This window comes from Schistocerca americana, chromosome 4, assembly GCF_021461395.2.
Source record: "Schistocerca americana isolate TAMUIC-IGC-003095 chromosome 4, iqSchAmer2.1, whole genome shotgun sequence".
Taxonomy (NCBI): Eukaryota; Metazoa; Arthropoda; class Insecta; order Orthoptera; family Acrididae; genus Schistocerca; species Schistocerca americana.
Genome location: NC_060122.1, coordinates 345,152,879 through 345,178,400, shown reverse-complemented (window position 1 = coordinate 345,178,400; position 25,522 = coordinate 345,152,879). Strand labels below are relative to the sequence as shown.

Sequence of the window (25,522 nt, the reverse complement as noted above, 5' to 3'; positions counted from 1 at the left end):
TGAAATCAAAATGTTAAATTACAAAATAGTTTTCTAGCACCATCAAAAACACACCATAGGTCAAAATGTGGAACACAAATGCTAAACTGAATAAGGAGTTTTTGGCACTCTATATGTTCAAATTACAGTAGTTCATTACAATGGTTCAAACCTATCTGAGTGAGTCTGCAATGATTACTTAATAATTTGTAGTTTCTGAACTATTTATAACTGTTTAGCTTCAAACATGTTATGTATTTGGTAGGAGTATATGAATTCCACCAACTGCATTTAATATGTACTAGGTTCGCTCACATATGCATGTGTTAGTTATGGTTTCATCAGAAAATAAGGAAAAATTTAAAAATATCTCCTCATCTACATTCCCCCTAAAGGTTCTCTCTGATCCCTTTCACCTGCTTTGTCACACCCTCCCCCTTTTCCACCTCACACCCTGTCTCTTTCCATTTCCTCCTCCCTCTTCTCCCTGTCCACCTCCACTTCTCTCTCTGCCCATCTCCTCCTTCTCACTCTCTCTGGCCAAAGCCTCCTCCTTTTCCCTCCCTTCCTCTCTGTCTCCTTCACTCCTCTCTCTTCATCCATCTCTTCCTACCCTGTATCTGTGTTCATCTCATCTTCCCCATTTCTGCATCCACCTCAACCTCTCTCTCTCTCACTATTCAACTCAATCATGCCCAACTGCAAAATTCTAACTTTCGCAACCAATGGTTGCTTCGTCAGGAAAGAGGGAAGGAGAGGGAAAGACGAAAGGATGTGGGTTTTGAGGGAGAGGGTAAGGAGTCATTCCAATCCCAGGAGCGGAAAGACTTACCTTAGGGGGAAAAAAGGACAGGTATACACTCGCACACACACACATATCCATCCGCACATACACAGACACAAACAGACATTTGTAAAGGCAAAGAGTTTGGACAGAGATGTCAGTCGAGGCAGAAGTACAGAGGCAAAGATGTTGTTGAAAGACAGGTGAGGTACGAGTGGCGGCAACTTGAAATTAGCAGAGGTTGAGGCCTGGCGGATAATGAGAAGAGAGGATATACCAAAGGGCAAGTTCCCATTTCCGGAGTTCTGACAGGTTGGTGTTAGTGGGAAGTATCCAGATAACCCGGACGGTGTAACACTGTGCCAAGATGTGCTGGCCGTGCACCAAGGCATGTTTAGCCACAGGGTGATCCTCATTACCAACAAACACTGTCTGCCTGTGTCCATTCATGCGAATGGACAGTTTGTTGCTGGTCATTCCCACATAGAAAGCTTCACAGTGTAGGCAGGTCAGTTGGTAAATCACGTGGGTGCTTTCACACGTCGCTCTGCCTTTGATTGTGTACACCATCCAGGAGGTTGATGGAGTCAGGTGAAAGGTTTTGTAGGGGGCCTAAGGTTATGAGGATTCCTTGAAGCTCCGCCTGGACATCAGGAATGGGATTACCTTGGCAAACTTTGTATGTGGTGTTGTCTGAAAGCCATTACACCAACAACCTGAAAACAGCTTTCGCATCCCGCAACTACCCTCCCAACCTGGTACAGAAGCAAATAACCAGAGCCACATCCTCATCCCTTCAAACCTAGAACCTCCCACAGAAGAACTCCAAAAGTGCCCCACTTGTGACGGGATACTTTCCAGGACTGGATCAGACTCTGAATGTGGCTCTCCAGCAGGGATACGACTTCCTCAAATCCTGCCCTGAAATGAGATCCATCCTTCATGAAATCCTCCCCACTCCACCAAGAGTGTCTTTCCGCCGTCCACCTAACCTTCGTAACCTCTTAGTTCATCCCTATGAAATTCCCAAACCACCTTCCCTACCCTCTGGCTCCTACCCTTGCAACTGCCCCCGGTGTAAAACCTGTCCCATGCACCCTCCCACCACCACCTACTCCAGTCCTTTAACCCAGAAGGTGTACATGATCAAAGGCAGAGCGACGTGTGAAAGCACCCACGTGATTTACCAACTGACCTGCCTACACTGTGAAGCTTTCTATGTGGGAATGACCAGCAACAAACTGTCCATTCGCATGAATGGACACAGGCAGACAGTGTTTGTTGGTAATGAGGATCACCCTGTGGCTAAACATGCCTTGGTGCACGGCCAGCACATCTTGGCACAGTGTTACACCGTCCGGGTTATCTGGATACTTCCCACTAACACCAACCTGTCAGAACTCCGGAAATGGGAACTTGCCCTTTGGTATATCCTCTCTTCTCGTTATCTGGCAGGCCTCAATCTCCGCTAATTTCAAGTTGCCGCCACTCATACCTCACCTGTCTTTCAACAACATCTTTGCCTCTTTACTTCCACCTCGACTGACATCTCTGCCCAAACTCTTTGCCTTTACAAATGTCTGTTTGTGTCTGTGTATGTGCGGATGGATATGTGTGTGTGTGTGTGTGTGTGTGTGTGTGTGTGTGTGTGTGCGAGTGTATACCTGTCCCTTTTTCCCCCCAAGGTAAGTCTTTCCGCTCCCGGGATTGGAATGACTCCTTACCCTCTCCCTTAAAACCCACATTCTTTCGTCTTTCCCTCTCCTTCCCTATTTCCTGATGAAGCAACCGTGGGTTGTGAAAGCTTGAACTTTGTGTGTGTGTTTGTGTTTGTTACTGTTTCTATCAAAGTACCAACGCTTCCGTTTGGTAAGTTACAGAATCTTTGTTTATATATATTGTCACTCAGTACTATTTTCTTAACTTTCATATGTATTTTCTCATGCTACGAGTTAGTGAGTGGATTTTTTATGTATCCAGTTATACTATATTTTCAAAAATTGATCATCTTCAATGATATATTAAAATCTTTCAGTGGCTCCTCAGTATCATAGGTTGGTATGGGAGTTATTTCCTCAATATTAAATTGTGTTTCCACTGGGTGTGTCGGGGCATTATGTAAAAAGTGAAGAGTTTTGTTTGGCAAAACCTTGGATACAGTCCATTTTTCTGCTTTCTGCACTATGAAAACTGTTATACAAGAGATGTGTAGATGGGGAGACTTTCTGTGAAAATTGTTTTCAGTGTTTTACATTGGCCAATTAGCCGATAACCAAAAGCGATAAGCAATGAGTGAACTTTTGCAGTTTTGTCGTTTGTTATTCTGGCTAACCGGAATTTATTTACTAAACAGAACATCTGCTTTTATCTGACAATAATTTTGCTGCCTGAGAACTGTGACTGTCCATACCTCATCATTTGTCCATTACATTTTCTGATCACTAATTATTCAAGAAAGGCCCTTTTATCTTATTCAAAACTGTAATACCCAAATTAAAGAAACTGCTACAAGTCAGTGTGTTCATAACATTATAGCCATTGTTTATTGCTACAATTTTCTTTTGAATTTTGTTGAAAGGGTTTTGTGCTCTTGCATTTAGTTTCAATTTGCCGCTGTATAAAGTTACTAGTTTTTAGAGATGCTCATGTATTTACTATTTGTTTTTCATCACTATGTCTGTCATTAGTTTCAGGTCAAGCATTGTGCATGATGCCCGTTCAGTCAAATAAATGTCTCATTTAGTAGATATAAAACTGTTACTTTTCTCTGCATATCTTTAAATACCTCATCAGTTTACGAGCCGAGATATCGTATGGCTTATGTGAGAGGATTGCCAAACCTTTGGATTGTGAGAAGTAAGTTGCTCAGATAAACGTTGCCAGCTGGTGTTACTGAAAAGCCAGAGCCAAAGTTCTGTCCCTCGTTTCCACATCAGTAGACAAAAGTGGAATCAGAAATATTTTAATTTCTGAAGACAGCATATGGAATGTGAAACCAGTTGAGATTCATACACGTTTATCACTATGAAAGTGAACGTATACATTACGTACAAATTTTTCAGTAGATTCAACAATGTCCAATAATGTAGTTAGTAAATATTCTATTTTAAACTTGGTACACATGTATGCTCTTGTTTTTGGAACTACCATGTCTGCTACTTATGGTTGGATGTATTAAAATATGTCGTCAGTACCTATAGCACTTGAGAATGGCCCATAAGTCTGAAATTGGCTAGACATGTGCAACATGATGAAGTAAATACTTGTTGGTTGATTTGGGGGATGGGACCAAACTGCGAGGTCATCGGTCCCAAATACTTGCTAATTAAGCAACAATCTGAGTGGAACCATGACACTATCCAGGTACAGCATTGTTTGTTTTCTCATACACTAATCTGGTGTCATTGTTCAATTTCATGAATTGAAGACTCTTGTGTTGAACAAGTTTGGTCAAAAAAATCAGAAAATTCCATGTGGACAGTAGAACTGACTATATTAACTGAAATCTAGCAGGAAATGATCACTCCATACACACCAGAGAAGAATCACTGATCTTAACACAAAAAGTTAACACTTCTGTATAGATACTAAATAGAATTCCAACAAAACATAGTTTGAAGCAATCTGTATATATATGTTGCAGAACAGATGTAACAGTACATTGGGCATGGTCACATATTTGAATCAGATGCTTCTGGTCATGTGCAAATAAATTCTGAAGCAAGCTGAATGACAAAGCCTAAAAAGCATTGTTTATGTGGTACCAAGGAGATTCAACATGTTATTGACTTTTTGACTCTGCAATCATAAATTTTTTGTATCCCAAGGTATCACGTTATGATGAGGTCAGTATCAGTACAACAGCAGCAACAAAGAAGTTGAGGACATATACATGAAGGTGAAGGATGATGAAGAACACAAATAAGTGGATTATGACAATCATTCATAAGCCAACTAGTTATGAAGTTGATTCCATGCAACATTAAGCACCTAATAGTTTCAGTGAAGTAACTTCCAGTCCAAATCAAAACACTGGAGAGAGGCTTCTCCAGAAGAACTGGAATCTCACAAATACAACAAAACTTTGAAGATCATTCCTAAAACCAACAACCAACAAATTATTAATTCAAGCTGAGAAGTCAAGGTCTTGTCTGATACAAATGGTAAGATTGCTTGACACAAAGTACAATGTTATATGAGAGACTTCGAACAAGAGTACAGCATTAGCTAAAATGAGATTTTCATGCCAGTCATAAAATATTACTTGTTCTGAGTTTTTGTGGCAATTGTCACATTCAAAGATCTTGAGATGATAAAAAAAATGGCTCTGACCACTATGGGACTTAACTTCGGAGGTCATCAGTCCCCTAGAACTTAGAACTACAGGTGACATCATAGGCTAAGGGTAAGATGAAGCTACATGTGTGTTATGAGAACTGTTAGCCAAAGTTACTAGTGTTTTTCTGTACTTTATCTGTGAACAGTTTAGTTACTTAGTGATGGAAAGTACAGCTGCAACTTTTAAGTAACAATGGAAAGGAATTTAGTGAACTCTGATAGTGAAAAACTTCCAAAAGTTAAGGCATATATAGTCTCTTCATTCTTCAAAAATAACCAAGATTTTTATGTTGTACAAATACATGTGTAAAAACTCCTGAAAATTGTTCTTGAATGACCAAAGAATGAGAAGAGACATACTATTTTGTTGCAATTCACTTGTGGAGAGCCATTTGAGATAGTAGTCACTATGTGTCTTTATTTCTGTGAGGACCATCTTGATGTAAGTAACCACTGCAAATGAAGACTTCAATGCTTGTACTGTAATATAGTTATATAAGAGCTGTAAATTCTATATCATATTACATTTCAAAATCTACTTTCATTTGTTAGCTTCATTTTACACCTAATCAATTTGGAATGAATCACAAGGGTGCTGTTAAAATATTGAATTTCAACTTGATGTAGCTCTATTCTGAATAATATGAGAAAGCATTTAATAGTTTCTGACCACATTATTCTTCCAAAAACAAGCTGTTTAGGACAATAATTTGCCATTTCAACTGCCTCCAACTGCCCAAAACTGAACATTGCTTTGAACCTATGATGAAATGCTATAAAACATACGATAAAATGACAGTTAATCTACAGAAGCTCTTTCAAATCATGGTCTTTCAGCAGAAGTTAAGTATACCACTGGACAACAGCTACTTTTAAGGTTCTGCTGTATCAACTGTGTATTATGTTATTATGTTTTCTCAGAATTTGAAAATTGACGAAAGAGTTACCTGGAAAACAGTAGTAATTCTTGCTACAACCACAGCAATTACCCATCAGAATTATTGTCTGGATGAAAAAGTTTCCACTGTTTTTTATAGTGCAAGTTTTCACAAGTTGATCTGGAAAACATTTTCAGCATGAACTGAGCAGCAGATAATCCAGTTCCAGATTCCCTCAGGTTTAAGACAATTCTGCAACTTGTTGCTGTGTCACATTTCTTCCATCCCAGCCGCCATGCAGTGTAGTTTTCATGTAAAGACCATCAAGATGGTCCCCACAGAAATAAAGACACATAGTGACTACTATATCAAATGGCTCTCTACAAGTGAATTGAAACAAAATTTTATGCCTCTTCTCATTCTTTGGTACATTCAAGAACAATTTTCAGGAGTTTTTACACATGTATTTGTACAACATAAAAATCTTGGTTATTTTTGAAGAATGAAGAGACTATATATGCCTTAACTTTTGGAAGTTTTTCACTATCAGAGTTCACTAAATTCCTTTCCATTGTTACTTAAAAGTTGCAAATGTACTTTCCATCACTAATTAACTAAACTGTTCACAGGAAAAGTACAGAAAAACACTAGTAACTTTGGCTAACAGTTCTCATAACACACGTGTAGCTTCATCGTACTCTTAGCCTATGATGTCACCTGAGATCAACCAATAACAGAGCATTTTCAATCAAGTGTCCAAATCTTGAAATTTAATGATTTTTAACCTTTAATTACACAAAAATAACAGATATTTTGTGAGCACATTGAGCAAAAATGCTATCTGAATTTTATAGTCATTCACAATATTAACAATGCAGACAATATTTTTAACATAGCGAAGTAGTCTATTGGGGTGTTTGGTTGTCAAGATGTTAGCAGCATATTCTGCCATTTACTTTGACACAGCAGTGGTTTTAACTCCATACAAAGGTGAATGTGGATGTTTGCAGAACAATACCAAAATTAATCCTTAAACTTTTCTCTGTTTCTTAATTGTACAAACTTACTGAACTGTCCAATACCTTCACACATATTCAGCCAGAAATTTTCTGAATATCCTTCCCCTCCTTCAACTGTTAATATAAACATGGCTGTAGTATACCTAACTGAAATATGTTACCAATTCCCATTAGGATGCACTTCCTCCCAGTCTGGAATTTCCAATCCATCAAGTTGACTACCACACAGAACAGTCTGCCACAACCCTATCATGGACGTTGGAACTAACAGCCTGAATAGCTGTGAGTCATTAGAGAAATAGTGCACTTTTTTGTTTTTACCTGCATCTACTTCATTAAATCAGTATCCTTTCATGTGACTCATCATGCACAGAAACTAGAAGTCAGTGGAATGGGTTAGGTGAGCAATGTATATACATCAATAGAGTCATGCTGGCAGACTTAAGTGGTTATGTGAATGGGAACATTATTATGGCGGAAAACCTAGTCCTTCACCTGGCTCAGGTCATGTATTTTGTATGCATATTGGAAGTCTTATTAGAACTTTCAAATAGAAAACACGTTGATTGATTTGACATGATGGGAGGAGCTCAGCATACACCACTTTTTCACCCCCTCCCCAGCTTACTCTCACCATGAAGATGAAATAACATTTTTTTGATGTGTAATTTCACTTTGATCAATTGAATTTTCATTTTATTTATTAATTAACTTGTCCTTTCATAGATAACATGAACTGAATTAACGCTGACAAGCCATTTTAAGTGAGGTGACAACAATGTCTTTTTTTATCTTTATTGTTGTTTAGTTTTGAGGTCATAACCATAGAGCCATAACTCATCACCGGAAATTATTGTGGGAAAAAATTCTAGGTGTATTTGTAGTTCTTCTTTTAAACCGGAGCATGCTTCCAACCACCACTTCTTTCGCTGAGAGACAAACATGGCAGCTACCCTGCTTATCTTCAAGTCTTCTCTTAAAATTTGCTGAACCCAGCTTCAAGAATAACCAGTAAGCTCTGCCATTTGTTCAGTGGCCTCTCATTGGTCTTCAAGCACAAATTCATGAATTTCCTCAACTTTTTCATCTGTTTAGGCAGATGATGATGGATATCTGGAGTGAAGTTTGTAAAGAACTGATATGTCATCATTTTTGAAATGTGAAAACTACTCATTCACCTTAGCTCTTCCCACAGAATCAGCTTTGGAAGCTGTTTCTTATCTCACAAAATTTTCTGATCCATTTTGACCCTAACAGGAAGCAAAATTTCTCAGCTGTGCATGTTTACTTACACCCACCACTGGGAAACCAGAAGCAAACAAAACAGGAGCAGTGAAAAATCAGTGTAAACTAACCAAATCTTCCTGATTTATGCCAGAGTGAGTACTTAACTTGCAAGGATCCTGTAATGTAACTCTAATGAGAAAATATATTGCTATCCAATCTTCACCTAGGGCAATGCTATTCTTAGAAATTTTGCAGAATCTGTCATAAGTGTTGTCAGTTATATTGTGAGGGAGTGTTTACCTGAAGAACATTAGGGAGAATGAAATGACTTTTGGAAACTACACCAGCAGCTCTGAACTTGGGTTTTCATTAATTTATTAATATGTTAGGAGTTCATTTACTCTTTGTTGTTTGTATACTTATTTTTTCATTTGACATGTGTAAATATTAATTTTATATAAATATTTATATGTCATTTTGTCACGTAAGCCTTATGAGATATAAATAAACTTTGACTCAGATTTACTGTCCCAGAATCTACAGGGGCTAGTGTTATCTCCCTACGTGCGTAATGGGAGTACTATTCTCAAAACTGTCACTTTCACAATTCACATGTGTAATGACAGTGATACGTGGTTTTGTGAACTTCAAGATCTTTTATTTCCTGATTTGGGTATGAATCTAGGGTAAATTATTGTATTACTCCATCACCAGCATTAGCAAATATAACACTTACCTTCCATGAAAGACGGTAACAATACTTCCACTGATAGCAATACAGTAATTGCACAGATGCATTGTACAATGATTCTTATTTTTACATCTTGTTACACATAACTCATTGGCAGATTAATTTGTTTCTTGAAAGTGCTTTTGTCTACCCCTTCCAGTCCTAATTAGGTAATAAATGTATAATTTAAATTGTCCACATTATTCCTTGCATTTTGTAGAGACATTGTTGTTTGTCTTATTATGCCCAGAATTTATACCTACAGGCTTAGTGTAAGAGAAATTTGACATTTTGATTTTATATAAAAAGTGAACTTACATTGGCAGGCATATGATGTGCAACAAATAATAAAAACTAAGAAGAATACATCTTAATTAAATATATTTTAATTTCAATTAATACATAGGTCGGAACTGGAAATAATAGAAAGTGAACTCCTTTCATACATTGTTGTATTATTCACGATACAACATTTGGTGAGGCTTTTCTTCTGGGAGTAAACTTAACATCTGTCCTTAACTTTTTCTTCAACTTGTTTGCTTCTATTTCCAGTCGAAGGCATTGCATACAAGTTCCAGTACTTAGAGATGAACAATCAACTGTTTTGTTGACACTTAAATAACCTGAACAGTTTTACTGCCTAATAGAGATTACGATTAGAAATTAAATTTTTAATATATTTCTATTTCAGCAACCGTGGTTGATTGATGTGAATTCAAACCCAGAAGAAGTTAAGCTGACACTGAATATGCTCAGTGAGCAACTGGCAGAATTCCAGAAAAAGGCAGCTGAATACAGAGGATACCAGAGACAATTCAAAGTAAGCAAGCAGTCAAGTAGATGAATATAGTTTAGAAAACAAATTTTAGTGTTTCCATCACTATTTACTAACTTTTATGACCACAGTGTGTTTCAACAGCAGGTTGCTATCATCATGTGCATCATGGTTGCATACACATTAAGTTGAAGTGTGATGATTATTTGCTGGATGTGCCACTGAAGTTATGTCCTGTAATTTAACCCTGTATAGAAAGATTCATTTATGGCACATCCTGCAAATAATCCTCATCATACTTTGAATTAACACAGCTATAACTGTGCTGCACCTAGGCAGTACAACAACATACAGAAAGTTCTGGTTGGGCATTATGAATTATTTAGGAATAAAGGAGATGACTTACTAAAAGGCAGAAATGCTGTGTCATTGATAGCTACACAAAGAAAAGGTACATAAGTGGGCTAGCTTTCAGAATGAACTTCCTTTTTGAACTTTCACCTGCCCCCTCCTACCCCCACTCCCCCCCCCCCCCCACACACACACACACATACACACCGTTAGGTGAGGGGGGAGGCAGTGAGTTACCTTAGGTTTAGACAGGAAAGTTACAGAAGTGAAGGATGCGTTGCAAAGATAGCTCCCATCTGCACAGCTCAGAAAAGCTGATGGTGATGGGAAGGATCCAGATGGCACAGGTTGTGAAGCAGCCATTGAAATCTTGCATGATTGTGTTCTATTGCATGTTGTGCCACTGCAGCAGAACACAACAGGGAAGATGTCAATGGATGCTCCACCACCCATGCTATATCTTGATCCTCCTCGGCTTAAACCTAAGGTAACTCCCCCCACCCCACCCTGAATAGTGTGTGTGTGTGCGTGTGCGCGCGTGCACGCTTGCACATGCACGTGTACACATACCATTCCCTACCCCAGTACCCCCACCCAATTTATGCCCCCACATCAGCTAGTTGTGTGCTGTTATCTCACACCCTAGTCTACGAAATCACATGCCCAGCCATCTGCTACCTGCTCCCCTATACCTGCAGCCCTAGCTAGCCCACAGACAGCTCCCAACTCTCCCCTGAGCCATTAGACGCCCCCTCCCCACCTTTCCCCAGCCAACCCCCTCCCTGCCTCCCACCTCCCTCCACCCCTCCCATGACAGGTTTTTGATCAATGCATCTATGTAACTGAAAATATTACCTATCTGAAGAAGAGTGTGGTAACCTGGAACTGGTTATGGCACTGAAAAATAAATCACTTTTAAAAGTATTCATGGCAGGTCATGTCACTCACCAACTATCATTAACAACTGTGAAGTTCACAAGATGGAACATGGATAAAATACAGTAACATTAAAATCAGAATATGTTTTCCTTGGAGATGTATAATGAGAAGTATAATAACAAAATTATTTACTGTGGGGTGTATGATAAGCTACAAGATGGGATTGTTGATCATTAATTACCCTCAGGAGCAGAAACTTGTAATAGGGGAAAGAAGGGTAAAGTGCCTGCTCAAATGGAAATTGTTCTTTCAACAAACTGTGATTATTGATAGTAGCTTGAGACTTACATATTTTGAATCTATGTTTTTATAAAATATTACACCAAAAATTTTGTGTGGAAAAAAGTAATATGTAGGAACTACATGTATTTTTTCTGAAAATTTACACAGAGGCCACTTTTGCCTACCTAAGAGAATAATGCGGCCAGTGCCATCACAACAGGATCCCATGTTTGTTGTTCTGATTTCCAGACATTTTCTAATCACCTCAATGCCCTAGTATTTTAAAACAACACCACGTGGCTGCAGTGCACTGTTTTTAGATAGATTTGGTTTTAAGTTTGACATGGTTTTAAAGAATATCAATTAATTCCAAATCATCACAAGTGGATAGAATGGTGAATATACCTTTGTATAAGAGGCAGTCGAATGAAAGTGAGATAGAAAAAATTAAGTGAACTGTTTATTATTTTGAAAGTAATCACCACAACTGTTAATACATTCATCCTACTGTGAGAAAGGGTGGTCAGTGCCTTCATGGGAAAATGTTTGTGGTTGCCTATTGAACCATGACTTGCCAGGTATGCACATCTTCATCTAAAGCAAATCGACCATTTCAAATGTCTTCCTTCATGGTTTCAGAGGTATGGAAATTTGGTGGGAGAGATCAGGACTGTATAGTAGATTTGTAAGGGCTTCCCAGTAAAACATCTGCAGTGTAGTCCAAACAACAGGCATGCCAGCTTGAGAAATGTCATGATGACATTTTTCTTTGACTGCAAGGGCTGGCTGCTCATTGACTTTCTGGAACACTGTGCCGCAATTAACACACAGTGGTATGTGGTCATTTTACAAAAACTGAAGCATGCCATCAAGTACAGATGCCCAGAAATGTTGACAGATGGCATCATTAGGTTGCAAGATAATGCCTGCCCACATGGTGGCAAAGTTGTTTTGACTGCGCTACAGAAGTTTAGATTGGAAGCCCTTACACATCCTCCATATAGTCTTGATCTCTACCCATGCGATTTCCATACATTTGGAGCCATGAACAAAGACATTCATGACCGTTGATTTGCTTTGGATGAAAAGGTGCACATTTGAGTAAAATCATGGTTCTGTAGTTAACCACAAGCATTTCCCCATAAAGGCATTGACTGACTTGTCTCACAGTGGGAGAAATGTATTAACAGTTACAGTGATTACTTTTGAAATAAAGACTTTCCTTATGTTTTTCCGTCTGTTGTGTTCTCCTTTGACTGCCCCTCATATATAAAAGCATTCAGAAGTCATTCTCATCTGCATGATTTATTTATTTATTTACATGTCAAGTTCCATAGGACCAAATTGAGGAGCAAATCTCCAAGGTCATGGAACACGTCAGTGCATGAGATAACAACATAAAAGTAATAACATATAAAAATAAAATGGTTATGAATCCGAAAAAAATCTATCCATAACTTTTAAGTAAATGCAATCAACAATACAACAAGAATCAGCGTAATTTTTCAAGTAACTCCTCGACAGAATAGAAGGAGTGAGCCATGAGCAAACTCTTTAGTTTCGATTTGAAAGCATGGGGACTACTGTTAAGATGTTTGAATTCGAGTGGTAGCTTATTGAAAATGGATGCAGCAGTATACTGCACACCTTCTGCACAAGAGTTAAGGAAGACCGATCCAATGCAAGTTTTATTTCTACCGAGTATTAAATGAGTGAAAGCTTCTTATTCTTGGGAATAAGATAATATTGTTAACAAGAAATGACAGTAATGAATATATACATATTGAGAGGCCAATGTCAAATTACCCAGACTCGTGAACAAGGTTCGACAAGAGGTTCGTGAACCTGCACCGCTTATTGCCTGAACCACCTGTTTCTGAGCCTAAAATATCCTTTCAGAATGGGAAGAGTTACTCCAAAATATAATATCATACGACATAAGTGAATGAAAATAAGCAAAGTAGACTAATTTTTGTGCCAAATGATCACTCACTTCAGATACTGTTTGAATAGTAAAATTAAGTCTTTGAACAAGATCCTGAATGTGAGCTTTCCATGGCAGCTTACTATCTACCTGAACACCTAGAAATTTGAACTGTTCAGTTTCACTAATGATAAGCCCAGTCTGTGAAATTAAAATGTCACGTTTTATTGAATTTATTGAATTATGTGTTAGAAACTGTAAAAACTGAGTCTTACTGTGATTTAGTGTTAGTTTATTTTCTACAAGCCATGAACTTGGGTCATGAACTGCACTATTTGAAACTGAGCCAATGTTGCCCACAACATCCTTTACTACCATGCTAGTGTCATCAGCAAACAGAAAAATTTTAGAGTTACCCGCAATACTAGAGGGCATATAATTTATATAAATAACGAACAGGAGTGGCCCCAACACTGACTTGGGGCACCCCCCACTTGACTGCACTCCAAGGAGACCCCACATTGCAGCCATTCTCAACATAGTGAATAATGTCCTTTTGCTGTTTGTTGCTAAAGTAAGAGGTGAACCAGTTGTGATCTACTCCCCATATTCTGTAATGATCCAACTTCTGGAGCAATATTTTGTGATCAACACAATAAAATGCCTTAGTTAAATAAAAAAATAGGCCTAGCTTTCAAAACATTTTGTTTAACCCATCCAGCACCTCACAGAGAAAAGAGAATAAAGCATTTTCAGTTGTTGAACGACTTCTAAAGTTGAACTGTACGCTTGATAGCAAATCATGTGATATAAAATGATCAATTATCCTTACATACACAGCCTTTCAAATAATTTAAGCAAACACCATTCTTGAAGGAAAAATTAAAAATATGGCTAAATACAGGGCTAACATGTGCAGGACAGTACTTTAATATTCTGCTAGGCACTCCATCATATCCATGAGAGTCATTAGTCTTAAGTGATTTATTGACTCAATCTCCCTCTTGTCTGTATCACAGAGAAGTATTTCAGACATCAATCTCATAAAGGCATTTGCCAAGAAAGTATATGATTTCCTGTAGAAACTTTCTGGTACTTCTTACAAAGTGAATCAAGAACCCTCTCTAGCTTGAGCAGAAATACTCTGAGATCAGAATTAGGGGACCTATAAACAACAACAATTAGAAGTTTAGTTTTACTAAATTCAACTTCCCTTGCACAACATTCAAATATCTGTTCAGTGCAGTGCCGCGATATGTCTACGGACTCAAATGCAATACTGCTTTTATGTACATAGCCACTCCCCCACCCTGCAATGAACCCCTTGAGAAACAGCCAGCTAATCTGAATTCTTGTAAAGGAACCTCTGAATTGTCAAATTATTTAAGTGGTGCTCTTATATACCAATAATTTCAGAGTCAAGCAGTTCACTAACTTTATCTCTAATACCTCTTATATTTTTATGAAATATGCTAATTCCTTCTCTACTTGGAAACATGACTTCCTCTGAATGTAAGCCTTTAGTTAGAGGGACTTCCTTTAAGCAGGTATACCTATCAGCTGACTTCAGTCTAAAAAAGGTGCAGCTCTAACACCAAGTACTACACGAATTTTCCCAAGAGTGATCCCACCAACACCCACTACACTGTCACCTATAAGCTTTGCCAGCCTCCCCTTCCCATACCTATTGAGATGCAGGCCATGCCTAGTGAAACCCGATCTACTGATAAGACCCAACTGACATGACTGAAATGTGACCCAAGCCCTCTGCCATCAGTGCCCTCTCTAGACCCATGTTAACGTGCCCAACAACAGTGTCAAGATGAGGCCAATCATGACGCTGAAACAGTTGCATGAAATGCACATTAGTGCCACCAGTGCCATCTTTACCAGGTCACCGCCTACATCATATTCCCCATCCCTATCAAGACTGTTCCCTGCTCAACCCACTATCATTACCTGATCTTCCTTCATAAAATTTTTACATAACTCCCCTAAGCTGTCAGTCACCTGAGCCGACCCTGCACTAGGCTTCACAATGCTGGTGACCTGGTACTCACTCCCCAACACTTCCTGCAACTGCTGGCCCACACCTCTACTGTGTAAACTACCTAGCAGCAGAATGTTCTTCTTTCTGTTAGACTTCGTAACTGACCTATGCCTCCTAACTTCTGAGAACTGCTGCATGTTCCCTACATCTACAGCTAAAAGAGGCTCATCTCCACTCAACTCTGTCAGTTGGTCAAATCTATTGCATATATGCAAAATATAACTGTCTGAATACCTCCTCCTCGTAGCTGCCTTCTTGCCAACTGCCAGTTCCCATTCCCCACCACTCCACAACCTCCTCAACCTATCTAGTTCGTCCTTTGCGCGTTGTAGCTGCACCTGAAGGGCACAGATCTTACGCTCTTGCTCCTCTATCTGCTTATTTCTACTACAGATTCTGCATTCCCAGGAGAGGATCAAACTAGAATACCTACTGGCTTCCCCACTGCATTCCCCCCCAATGAAAATACTTTGAACAAATCCCAAACCGTAACCCACTACTCACAAACCTATAACAGAGCCCACACTTCTCATTCATGGTAAAATTTTACAGTTACTGAAAAAAACTATTTGTCTACTCTACCTAAGTTCAGTTACACCAGTAGAATTATTTATAGAAATAACAATAGCGGACTCTCAATTCTCTGTCTACTATGAAAGCAACTACTTGTATTAATACTACTACACCACAGCTAATACCAGTACCAACAAAACTTCATAAAATTATTAGCTAAAACCAAAAATTCAAGCGGCCACTGGAACACTCAATGAAGTTAAAACACTGAATGAAAATTTTACTGAAATATTTCACTAGAAACAGTAACTCACTAGAAACTAACTCTTATGGGCTAAAGAGACCTTGCTCATTTTTTCTGTTGAATAGTATAGCCATTATCCCCTCTCAGATGGTTTGATTTGATTTGATTTGATTTTTTATTGGGCCAGTTTTATCATACAGCACAAATTGTACAATTGATATTGGACTGGTAAAAGATAAGGTACAATAATACATAGTATTAGCAAAAAGTAGACAAATTAAAAATAGGTACCTATTACAGTTAATTTTTTTATGTATTCAGAGATTCTCTGAGAGAATAGAAACAGTGCTTTATTAGAAATGCCTTTAGTTTAGCTTTAAATATTAGATGAGTGGCATTTTTTATTTCCTCTGGTATCTTATTGTGTAGTATTACACCAAGGTTGATTATGCTCCTCTGATAGATGGTTGTTCTGTGATATTTTTTATGTATATTTGATTTCCCTCTGGTTCTGTAGCTGTGTACATTTTTGTTGTGTTGTAGTTTGCCTGTTTTCAGGAGGTAGTCCCTAGTGACCAAGATAGTTTCAGAAATGAATAAACTTGGAACATTTAGAACACCAAGTTCATTAAAATGGGATTTACAGGACTCCATATTTTTAAGGCCACAAATTATTGTTAGAGCTCTTTTTTGCATTCTAAAAGCCTTTACACTGTGAGTTGAGTATCCCCAGAAAACGATCCCATATCGGACTAGTGAGTGGAACTGTGCATAGTATGCCTGCAGTACTGTTGTTTTGCTTGTTGTAACCTTTAAAATTCTTAGGCCATAGCACACAGATGATAGTTTTCTAGACAAGTTATTTATATGTGTGTCCCACTTTTAAGTCTTGCTGGACCCACAGACCCAAAAATTTTGTGACACTTAAATTTTCTAGGGGATCATTTTCTAATTGTGCTTGAAGAGACATTTGATTATTTGAGGAATTAAATGAAAATCGATGCACACAGTTTTTTCAGTATTTATGAGTTTGTTTTTTGTGAACCACTCAGAAAGTCTTTTCATAGAACTTTCTGCTGTGGACTGCAAAGTTTCTGGCCTGGATCCAGTGAGCAATAAGCTGGTGTCATTAGCAAACAGGATAGTTTTTGTGGGACTCACATATTCAACTAAATTGTGCACATAAATAAGAAGAGTAGTGACCTAAGATTGAGCCCTGTGGTACACCATATTTTATTGGTAATTCTCTAGGATTATTCATTTTGTTGAATTCATAGTGAAATGATACTTTCTGCCTGCAGTTTTTTAGGTATGAACACATCCAGCTATGTGCTACACCTCTTACTCCTCGTCTTTCTAATTTTTCGAGCAGAATGTTATGGTCCAGGAAGTCAAAGGCTTTTGATAGATCTAGAAAAATACCTGCAGTTAATATATGTTGATCAAGGGATTTTAAAATGCAGTCTAAGAATTCAAAAATTGCTGTCTGTGTAGATTTAGACTTTCTAAATCCATGTTGTTGTACTGTAAGAGGTGCATATTTATTTATGATACTTAAAAGCCTGTCATAGAAGAGTTTTTGTAGAATTTTTGAGAAGGAACTTAACTGTGACATAGGCCGGTAGTTTGATATTTTTTCAGAAGAACCTTTTTTTAGCAGTGGTGAAACTTTTGCTATTTTAAAAATACCTGGAAATACACCAGTTTTTAAAGAGAGATTGAAGATGTTTGCCAAGGGGTTTGGTATGTGGTGAGCTAATGTTTTTAATATGAAATCAGGTACTTCATCTGGACCACTTGACATTTTATTGCTTAATGATTTAATTTTACTTATATTTCTATTGGGGTTTGTTTCATAAACATACATAGAAGCAGTTGAGATCACTGACTTGCTGGAGAAACTTGGGACCGGTCCTTGACAGTGTACTTGAATGAGGTCTTCAGCAAGTGAAGTGAAGTATTCATTGAAATTTTCCACAACTGAATTTGGGTCTCTGACTTTTGAGCCTTCTAGTGTTAATGATACATTATTTTTCTTTGGCGCTGTACCACAAGTTTCTTTCTTTACAACTCTCCACATGGATCTCATTTTGTTAGATGAGTTCCTTATCAAATTGTCATTCCACAGAAATTTTGCCTCTTTGACTACTCTACCATAGATTTTTTTGTTGGCTTTTGAATAATTTGCGAATTCTTGGGTTACTCTATATTTCTTGCAACAGTACTGCAGAAATCTGTTTCTCTGACTGGAAATTTTTATGCCTTGAGTTACCCATTGCTTATTATTGTTAGCTTTTACTGCTTTTATTACTTTTGGAAATGCTACATTAAAATAGTGGAGAAAGATGCTCCGAAAACTTGTACATGCCATCAACATTGTTCTGATGCTTTCCCAGTGTTCCTTCGCCAGTAAGAGATAAAAATTCTAATGTTATCTTCAGGAAAGGTTCTTTTTCTCAACTACTTTTTTGGAACTTCAACTACTTGTTGGCATTTCTATACACAGTAGCTGTGCTTCATGATCACTATAACCCATGCTCCGTACTCTGCTTGTGAATCTGAAATTTGTTCCTGAGATGAATATTTGATGAATAATGGAATTTGTGCATTCTGTTGATCTTGTTGGGCAGTCTATTGTGTGGATCATATTGAATGTGTTGGTCATATTTATCAGAGCATCTCTGGTGCTGCTGTCTTTTGAAAAACCAATATTGAAATCCTCATAAAGCACTATCTTCATATTTAGTGTACTGATCCTTTTCAGCAGAACCTCTAGTTTATATGCCAACATTAGTGATTCACAGATGGAACTATGAAACATTTATGTCCTGGTATTGTGAGGTGGCAAGGACAGCACATAAATAAGTTGGTCCACAGGTTACAAGGAAGGAACACTCCATTGGTAGCATGCAAAAAACAGTGTGCAGCTATGACATGAAAGTAGAAAAGTAAAGCCACTTCTGGTAAAATGATAGAGTTCTCATGATAGTCCTATTGATGCCCTCAATCGGTGTTGATGTCTGGTCTATGTCTGACACCACCAGGTGCAGGCAGGTTGATGTTTTGGTTGGTATCTTGTGGCTTGCTGTTTCTACATCCAGGAGAAGATTGCTACTGATAGAAGGGCTGCAGGGAGCAGCAGGTGTTGAGTCTGGAGTGAGAGCAAGTGCCTAGCTAGTGGCTGTGCAGTGCCTGAATTATTCCAGTGGATGGATTTTCAGGCTGGGCATGTGAGATGCAGATGCACATAAAGTGGCGTGTGGGCAGAATGTAATGCTATGACTTTTGGTGCCAATGTCAGCCGCACATACTGGTGGTATGCAACCCTGGTACCTCTCGTGAATTCACAGGTACACAGAGGAACACTTTTGTCCTCTTGTGTATACATAGCCGAAAGTTTGCTGTTGTAGCCTGGCATGTGTACAGTGCAGTGTAATTGCTGCATGTCTCTGGCTTGGCTTCGATAGAGGACACTTATGGGCATGGCAGTCTGTCAGCTGTGGTTGTTTTCTATGGTGTTATGTGGCCAGGCCAGTTGCTAGTACTACACAAACAAAAATAAAGAACGGGGAACTACAGTTGTAGGCCAAAAGATGTTGTTTAAATATTGATATCATAAAAAAGGAGTAGCCTAGGTAGATGTGAGGTAACAAGAATAATATAATTACTTACCTTACATCAGATAACTGAATTATTAAAAAATAATGGAACAAGCTTTCAATCTTTGACAATAATGATAATGTATATTTGAACTAGTCTGTCCACTTCCCAACAGGCAACAGCACTGTTCAGAACAAAAAATGTGCAATGGCCATTGGTCACACCATGGCCACTTGACCCTCCTTTCCCTACTGCCTATACATTAAACATCTGTTTATGTTTATAGTACTAATAATTTACTTATTTGTTTTTTAGCTGGAAATAACAAAATTTGAACTTTTAGATGAAGTCCTTAATGATGTCAAATTACGTCAACTTCTGTGGGAGAGTGTTGAGAAATGGGACAAGTTAATACAAGAGTGGTATGAAGCTGATTTCAGCACATTGGATCCAGAGGAAATGAATGTGACAACAATGCGCTTTATTAAGAACATTCTGCAACTGGAAAAAGGATTACCAGAAAATTTGATCCTTCCTCAGCTGAAATATAATGTGGAACTAATGAAAGATAAGGTATATTAATAACTAAATTAAAACAAAATTTGACTCTGTGTTCAATAGAATATACGTATGCTATTGATATGATTCCAGCTAACTGTCTTAATTTCTCTTATCCAACTATTCAGCTTATCACTCTGTATTAATAATTATGTTTTTCATATTCTATTCATAATGCTTTAATATGTCTGTTATGAAAATCAGGCAGTTTGCTGAATCCATTCTCACTTGAAATAATGGTAATAATAATCATTAGTGGTTTGCAAGAAAAGATCCACTTAGAGGCAGTCAGTATAAAATGTGACTGCCAGTTTTCCTGTATAAGTTTATGTTATTCAGAAACTTAACTAACAGTGTTAAAATTAGATTGTGAAGTTGCATTGTACAGTTTGTTGTAAAAAATAATTATATACATTTTTAGTTGTAAATTGTGGTTTATTGATCTCATGATATAAAATTGGTAAGTCATTTCACTCAGGCACAGTGGCACGTTAAAAGTTTGTGTTTCTGTTGATCAATAATGCAGTATGGCCAATGAACTGCATATAAACCAATATTAGTTAGTTTCATATGCCATGGATTGTTTGCATGATAAATTTATTTTTTTTACACATGCACACAAATGTCAATTAGTAATTCATAAGTGTCATATTTCACACATTACAATAACTGATATCCTTCTATAATGTAGGAAAAAAATAGATTGCTACTTGCCCTAAAATTGAAACATTAAGTTGCAGACAGGCACATTCAAAAGACACGCAAGCTTTTGGTCACAGCCTTCATCAGAAAAAGAAAGAGAAACACACACCATTTATTTACTCAAGGAAGCACACCTCACAATTGGTCCGAGCTGCCAGAGTTAGCAGTCATGTATGCATGAGGTGTGCTAGCTTTGTGTGTGTGTGTGTGTGTGTGTGTGTGTGTGTGTGTTTCTCATTCTCTTTCTGATGAAGACTGTGGCTGAAAGATAATGAGTAAGTGCCTTTTAATTATGCCTGTCTGCAACTTAACATGTCATCTATATGGTAGGTAGCTGTCATCTTTTCCTACATTGTTGATGTTCCAACCTGGAATTTCCATTGTTTTGATATTCTTCTATGGAGTAGAAGGAACTGTCAAAGAGTAACTTGTTCCTTCTTTTCAAATTTTATCTTGCCTTCTGCCAGACAATTTATGTCACAGGGTAAGTGACAAAAATTTTTTGTTGTAGCATTGTGCACTCCTTTTTGTGCTAAAGAAAGCCTTAATGTGGTGTTCAGTATGCCATTTTTTTCCTTCAGGTATTGTAATTATGTTCATCACTGTTATTTTTAAACTGCAGTGGATTATTTACAACACATTTCAGAGGGCATAAATACTGTGAAGCAGTAGTCAGAATGTTCAACTCTTTAAACAGATGTCTACAATATGATCATCAGTGAGCACCAAATATTTTTCTTACTGTACATTTTTGATTAATGAACACTTTGTTTCTTAAAGATGAGCTACCCAAGAACGTTATTCCATATAACATTATTGAATGAAAGTATGCAATCTGTGTCAACTTACTGATTTTTCTCTCCCCAACATTTGCAATAATTCTAAGTGCAAACATGGCTGAAATAAATTGTTCACAAATATGCATTTTCCACTTTAAATTCTCATTAATATTTGCATTTAAGAGCTTTGAAGTTTCCATCCTATATATTATTTCCTCATCATATGTTACATGTAACATTGATGTAGTAGTTCTCTATGTGCAGAACTGCATATGTTGTGTCTTTTTAAAATAGAGAGTGAGACCATTCAGAGAAAACTAGTCACTGTTCCTTTAAAAACATTCTTTATACTTTCTTTTGTTGCTGCATGTATCTTGGATTGATTACAATAATAGTGTCATCAGCAAAAATAATTAACTCTGCTTGGGACCATAAAGATGACCTGTTTAGTTACAGACAAGCACAAGGAAAAGACTGTTACACATAATAACTTTAGGCCAAAGCCTTTTATAGCAAAGGAAACACATGCACACACACACACACACACACACACACACACACACACACACACACACACACATTCACACAAGCAAGCACACCTCACACACACAATCACTACCACTGGCAGCTCGGACACACACACACACATTCACACAAGCAAGCACACCTCACACACACAATCACTACCACTGGCAGCTCGGACTGGAAGAAAGTCAGTCAGCTCCAGTCGGAGCAGCCACTGGTAGCAGTGATGTGTGTGTGAGGTGTACTTGCTTGTGTGAAGTGTCTGTGTTTCCGTGACTGAAGTTGGCCAAAAGCTATTATAATGTGTAACAGTCTTTTTGTTGTATCTGTCTGCAACTCAGTGGGTCATCTTTACAGTTAGTAGCGCTCTATCTTTTCCTAATGTTGCCGATATTCCAATCTAGAGTTTCCATTGTTTAATTCTACTTGTTGTATATTAGACAGAAGATTGTTTACATATGTGAGGAGCAATAGCAGACCTAAGACTAATCCTGGGGTAACCCCACACTTGATTGCTCCCCAGTCAGAATAATCTCCACTGACTACATTGGTTGAATTACTTAGTGCAGTTTCCTGCATTCTTTTGGTTACATGTGACATTATCCATCGGATGGCTATTCCATTCAGTCCCATAAAAATCTCAGCTTATTTAGGAAAATATTGTAATTCACACAACTAAGTGCAAAAATCAAACAATGGAAAATCCAGGATGGAATGTAACAATACCAGAGAAGGAAAGTTGCTACTCACCATATAGCGGAGATGCTGAGTCACGATAGGCACAATAAAAAGATTCACATAATTAAAGCTTTCGGCCATTAAGGCCTTTGTCAGCAGTAGACACACATACACACACGCAAACTCACACACATAAACGCAACTTGCACGCACGTCTGCAGTCTCAGAGAGTTGAGACCACACTGCAAACAGCAGCACCAGTGCATGAGGGGAGTGGCGGCTGGGTGGGGGTAAGGAGGAGGCTGGGGCAGGGAGTGGGAGGGATAGTATGGTGGGAGTGATGGACAGTCCAGTGTTGAAGTTTAGACAGAGAGCAGGAGTGAAGGTGCGGAGGGGGTAAATAGCAGAAAGGAGAGAAATAAAAGAAATTAAAAGACTGGGTGTGACAGTGAAATGACGGCTGTGTAGTGCTGGAATGGGAACAGGTAGGGGCTGGATGGGTGAAGACAGTGACTAATGAAGGTTGAGGCCAGGAGGGTTATAGGAACGTAGGATGTACTGCAGGGAAAGTTCCCACCTGTGAAATTCAGAAAAGCTGGTGTTGGTGGGAAGGATCCATACGGCACAGGCTGTGAAGCAGTTATTAAGATGAGGGATATCATGTTTGGCAGCATGTTCAGCAACAGGGTGGTCCACTTGTTTCTTGATCACTGTTTGTCGGTGGCTGTTCATGTGGACAGACAGTTTGTTGGTTGTCATGCCTACATAGAATGCAGCACAGAGGGTGCAGCTTAGCTTGTAAATCACATGACTGGTTTCATAGGTGGCCCTGCCTTTCATGGGATAGGTGATGTTAGTGACTGGGCTGGAGAAGGTGGTGGTAGGAGTTCCAACCACGTGCCATAGATATGTCACAGAAAATACCATCTAGTGCTGTGTTGTTATTTAATGCTTGGAAAACGTTTGGAAAACTTGGAGAGAAGTGTGTAAACAGCATTCTCAGTAGAGCAGGTCTTATGTAGAATACATTACCTCAAAAGTTTGGAAAAAGATGTTTGCAGCAAAATAGGTTGGTAGTTATTGACAGCTTTCCTATCAACTTTCTTATAACAGGGTTTAATAATGGAATATTTTAATCAGTCTGGAAAAATATCTTGAGTTAGTGATGCATTACATATTTCAGACAAGTCAGCCCTTATTAAGTGGAAACAGTTCCTTAGTACTCTGTTGGTAACACCATCAAATACAAACATCTTTTACTTTGGAGAGAATATACAGGAAAGGAAACCCCATGACCAGGCCCTGAAGACCACATGATGGCCGACTGATCACCATATGATCCTCATTCATCATTGGAAACAGTATGGAGGGACATGGGGGTCACAACACCGTTGTCAGTGTTTTAACTTTGGAACAATCACATATCTCCTCAGTTGATATCAGGAGGCCCACTGTCCCTGGCCCAGTTGTCCCACCAAGGAAATACCTGGAATCAAACCCGGGTTCCCCGCAAGAGGGTCTGTTGCATTGACCACTTGACTAGAGATGTCGTCCGAGAGAATATATATTTTTTTAAGTTTCTAAACTAAAAATAGATGATGCATTCATATAATTGAATTTTATGAGAGTTACCTTTTCAACATAGTGCTGAACTATTTGTCCTTATATGTTCTACCATATTTAAGAAATCGTTATTAAACATGTTTGCAGCCTGTGACTTATCATTTATAGCCGTTTCATTTAATTCAGTAGTGATGTTATCATATTCTGTGATTGTTTGTCCTGTCCTTCATTTCACTACATTCCATATAATCATAAGTCTGTTGTCAGAAGTACTTATTTCTGACTCCATGTCCTTGATTTTTTAATAATTTTTCTTAATAATTTTGAGTAGTTTTTGAAGTGTGCAACTACTGCTGGATCTCTACTTAGTGTTGCCAACAGATACATTTCCCTTCTCCTTTCCAAGACGCAGTACTTTAATCTTCTAGTAATAAGTAAAAAATTCATTGTTTATGTATTCTCCCTCTGAATTGTAACATTACTCAAGGATAATTTCTATTTTTGTTTCCATATGAGTTACATTATTCCATGTCACAAATAAATTACCAGGATGTGGAAAGAGTCAAGTTTTGAACACACACACCACACACACACACACACACACACACACACACACACACACACACACACACACACACACACACACACAAAAACCAGAGGGGGAAGAGAGAGAGAAAGTGAGTGAGGGTGGAATGGAACGATCGTGGCTTCAAATACTAGGTAGCTGTGGAGTATCAACTGCACAAAATATATTGAATCATATTTTGTAGAAAATATGTGAATTAATGTAAGCAAAAACAGTACTATTTAGGAGGTAATATTATAAGCACTGTAAACAAATTCAAAATAACTACACTGCTGGAAATGAAATCGTCCAATATCTATCAGCCATACACAAAGAGTGACACTTAATCTTTAGCTTTCAGTACTGATACCCTAAATCCCTTCTTTAGTGGATAAAAACAAATTTATGAATTCATACTCAAGACAACACAAGTGCTTGTTGATTCTAGTATGATCAATAATATTGCCCACCATAGATATTTTGGTGAGGTATAGCATCTTAGCCATGCTTCACATTTAGATAGTACGATTTTTACGTAATGATGATCCTCATCCTTATCCCATATCATTCTTATTTATT

At 38.0% G+C, this 25,522-nt stretch overlaps 1 protein-coding gene across 1 annotated transcript in view; it reads left to right on the top strand.

Moving 5' to 3' along the window:
- The window catches only part of LOC124613475 (dynein axonemal heavy chain 6-like), a 984,594-nt gene that overhangs the window by 153,718 nt on the left and 805,354 nt on the right, over positions 1-25,522 (top strand). The window contains exons 72-73 of the mRNA XM_047142181.1: positions 9,647-9,775; positions 19,889-20,146. Of these exons, the coding sequence (XP_046998137.1) occupies positions 9,647-9,775; positions 19,889-20,146 (387 nt within the window). The remainder of the gene's footprint in view (positions 1-9,646; positions 9,776-19,888; positions 20,147-25,522) is intronic.